Here is a 3512-nt window from a genome sequence, read left to right as displayed (position 1 = left end):
ACAGGAGGAGAGCAGGCCTCATGAACGTCACAGGAAGACCCTTTCCCTTGGGGGGGTGGGACTGTGTACCTGGTTGGCAAGCCCATGGCACAGCACCCGCTCACTCCCCTGCTTGGCCACACCCTCCAAGCCAAGCAAGGTCAAGGCTGGGAGAGACGCATGGCGGACGTCTTGGGAATGGGCAAAGGAAAGCCAAAGTGTGCCTGCCTGCGAGCCCCTGAGGGGCATCCCTCTGCTCTCACACGCGAGGTCTTCGGACCGTGGCGAAGGCTGAACAGGCAGCTGCAGTGGCTCAATCCCACGCCACACACACTCACATACACCCCAGCCACACACACACACACACATTTCTTTCCGGCCGCCTCCCTCCGCCGTGTGCCTGAAAGCGCAACTCAGCCAGGCCACTGTGACAGGACGACCCAGCCCTGCCCGGCTGGCGGTTCAGGCCCCCATGGCTCCATCCGCCACAGCTCACCTGGTCAAGCAGCATTTGGGCCAGATCCGGGTGGCTGGTGCGCAGCTGGCTGAGCTTCCTGACCAGGGGGTGCCTGGAAGGGGGAGAGGGCGTGAGGAGCTACCCCCCCCCCCCCCCCCGCCTGCAGGGCTGCTTGCTTCCGAGTGCCCAGAGCTCAGCCCCCCCCCTTGGGCCCGTACTCACCCTGCATTTATCTCCAGCGTCGGCTGCAGGATCTGGGCCCGCTCTTCGCTAGTCTTGGCCAACTGTTGCATGCGCAGGAAGTGGCGGGCAGCGCCCATCTCCAGCACGGTAATCATGGCTGGGTGTGTATCCAGCCGCGGCGTCACCTGAAGGACAGCCACACCTGAAGACCTGCAAAGCCTGCCTGCCTCTGCCCCGAAGCCGGCCGGGGGCTCCCATGGAACGCCACCCTCCCCGTTTCCTCACAGCACCCTCAGCCCTCCACAGAAATACCTCCTTGATTCAAAAGGTTGAGTTCCCCGCACACACACACACACACACACACACACACACCCAGGAGTGCATGCCTCCCCGATCGGCCTTCCCTTCCCCAGCCAGCGTTCCCCTCCCTGGGTAGGCTTGAGGTATGTGTGGGGGAAGCAGGGGAAGAAAGCAACTTCAAATGCATTCTCAGAGCTCCCCCCTCCCCGCAGGCTGGCTTGGAGGAGGCATTTAAAGTTAAAGTCGCTTTCTTTCCACCTCTCCCTCCCTCCCATCCATTAGCTTTCTTTGTTCTCTCTCTCTCTTTTTCTCTCTCTTTCCACCTCTCTCTCAGACAAATAAATATAATTAGCAAACAAATAAATATCACTGGACAAATAAATATCATTATCCGTATCGGGTTTTCCTCCTTTTGTTTTTATTTTGGGCAGTCTCATTTATAATGTTAATAAAAAGCAAAACTGCATATTTTTTGTTCATGTCTTGCGACTCTCAAACTTCTGGAATTTATTCTATGTGGCTCTTATGTTAAAGTAAGTTTGTCCATCCCTCATCTATATGGTAGTAAACACTTCTTCCCTTCAGATAAATACAGCAGTCTCTCTGCCTTGGGGATGGAAAATCAGGCACATTGTTGGAACTGCAGGATAGCCTGTTAACTCCCCAGGGGCACCCACCCACCCACCCACCCACCGCCAGCAAACCTGCTGCCGTTATCCACGACCCACAATGCCCCACGTCCACTCTCCCCACCCCGCCCCTCTTGCCTTGACAGCAGCCACCCGTGGCCCCAGAGCATTCCTCATCCAGGCCAGGAGGCCCTCTGCGTCCTGTGAGCTCAGGTGTTCCTCTGCTGCAGGTGAAGGAGGGAAGCAGAGAGAGATCATCATCATCATCACTTCAAAAAGGGCAAGATCGTTCAAGTCACAGAATCCTTTACTTGGGTTTTGTTCAGAGATGTGAAGACCCAGCAGAAAAAACATATACACTTGGGGGAACTGGTTTTCCCCTATTTTCCCCCAAGGCCGCCTTTCCAGGTTTTCTTATGGAAAATCGAGAAATTTGGGGGAATATTGGGGGGGGGGGGAACCTCCTATGAACCGTTTTCTCTTTTAGAATGAGTGAAATCCTCTTAAAGACAAACTGGGCATGCTGTAGACTCAGACAGCTCTTAAACCCAATTTGCATTTCTGCACCTAGAAGGAGACCAAAACGACAGGAAGGGACTCCCCCCCCCCCCCCCCCCGCGGGGCTCTCCTTACGAGAGGATGGCAGAAACTCTGAGCGTTTCATAGAGGATGGCGCTCTCTAAAACCAGATAGCAAAAATCAGGGTCCATGGGCTAAAACAGCTTGCAGTTTTGTTTTTAGAAAATGAAGGCATTTATAACTTTGAAACTCCACAAATACGTTGCATATTTCAATTTATATGCCAATTAAGTTATAAATGATGCATTTTATGCTGTTAACGCAGTAGATTGAGTTTAGGTTTGATAGTTAATTACGTATTGCATATATTTCAATTTCCCCCAATATTTCTGGGTTTTTCCCCACAAACGGTGTGTGTGTGTGTGTGCGCGTGTCTTCATGGCTTCAAAATGCCCAGAAGTATTAGATATCTGGTGCTGGCAGGCTCTCCCTTGTCTTCAGAGGCTGGGTAGCCATTTGAAAGGAATACTCCATCTTCGGAGGTCAGACCAGATGGCCTCTAAGACGCCTTCCAACTCCCGTCCCTCGTGTTCCTCTGAGCAGCCCCCTCTTGACTGATCTCGGGGGGGGGGGGGAGTGCTGAGGCCGTTTCCTCCAGACCCACCCTGGGCCACTGGCCCCCAGGCCTGCGGTCTGCCTACCCGAGGGCCGCTCCCACGGACGGGGTGGCGCAGCCGGAGGGTCTCGGTCAGGCCAGGAGCATACCTGAGTGGCTCTCCTCAAACTTCTCTTCCTTGTAGTGGTCTACCACAATGTCCGTTTCCACCGAGATCAGTTTCTTCTTGTCAAACTCCCGCAGGTGGAGGAGAGTCAGTTCGTCAAACTGCTCGTAGCAGAACAACACCTGGACCGACAGAGGAAAAAGCTCGGCTCTCCCAACCGCACCACCTGCTGCACCCCCAGCCCCACCACCACCACAAGCCACCCCTCCACAGCACTGTGTCCCCCCGCGCCTCCCCCTGTGAGCACTGTGAGGCCCCAGGTCGTCTCAGCAAAAGCCGCGTCACCCGCCCAGGGGAAAGTGTCCCCAGAGCCAAGTGCTGCTTCCAAGCCGACAGGGGTCAGGGCTAAGGCCCCCTCTGAGCTGTGGAGTCTCCCTGTGAGCAAAAATCCTACTTTGTGAGCTACACTGGCAGTGAAGTTGTGAGCTATGGGCGATTTGGCTCCTGGATGAATCAGTCTGTTCTGGAGCCCTCCTTCCTGAGCTAGGACAAAAACGCATGAGCTGGAAGCTAAAAGACTGTGAGCGAGCTCACACAAACTCAGCCTAGAGGGAACAGTGGCCAGGGCCTGCACCTCACACACGGGGGGGCTCTGACAGGCAGCAGAGCAAGTGCTTCTGCATCATGAGTGCTGGCTCTGTCTCTCTCTCTCGCCCCCCCCCC

General features: G+C 55.1%; 1 protein-coding gene across 1 annotated transcript in view; it reads right to left on the bottom strand.

Annotated features, from left to right (window-relative positions):
• The window catches only part of TRAP1 (TNF receptor-associated protein 1), a gene marked incomplete at its 5' end in the record, with an annotated part of 19767 nt that overhangs the window by 2727 nt on the left and 13528 nt on the right, over positions 1-3512 (bottom strand). Inside the window, 4 exons of the mRNA XM_015409899.1 lie at positions 476-548; positions 659-804; positions 1687-1772; positions 2833-2971. Of these exons, the coding sequence (XP_015265385.1) occupies positions 476-548; positions 659-804; positions 1687-1772; positions 2833-2971 (444 nt within the window). The remainder of the gene's footprint in view (positions 1-475; positions 549-658; positions 805-1686; positions 1773-2832; positions 2972-3512) is intronic.

Source organism: Gekko japonicus, unplaced genomic scaffold (genome assembly GCF_001447785.1).
Source record: "Gekko japonicus isolate JY-2015 unplaced genomic scaffold, Gekko_japonicus_V1.1 scaffold78, whole genome shotgun sequence".
In the NCBI taxonomy this organism is placed as follows: domain Eukaryota; kingdom Metazoa; phylum Chordata; class Lepidosauria; order Squamata; family Gekkonidae; genus Gekko; species Gekko japonicus.
Note: the sequence above shows the minus strand (reverse complement) of the source record. Positions and strands in the feature narration are given on the sequence as shown.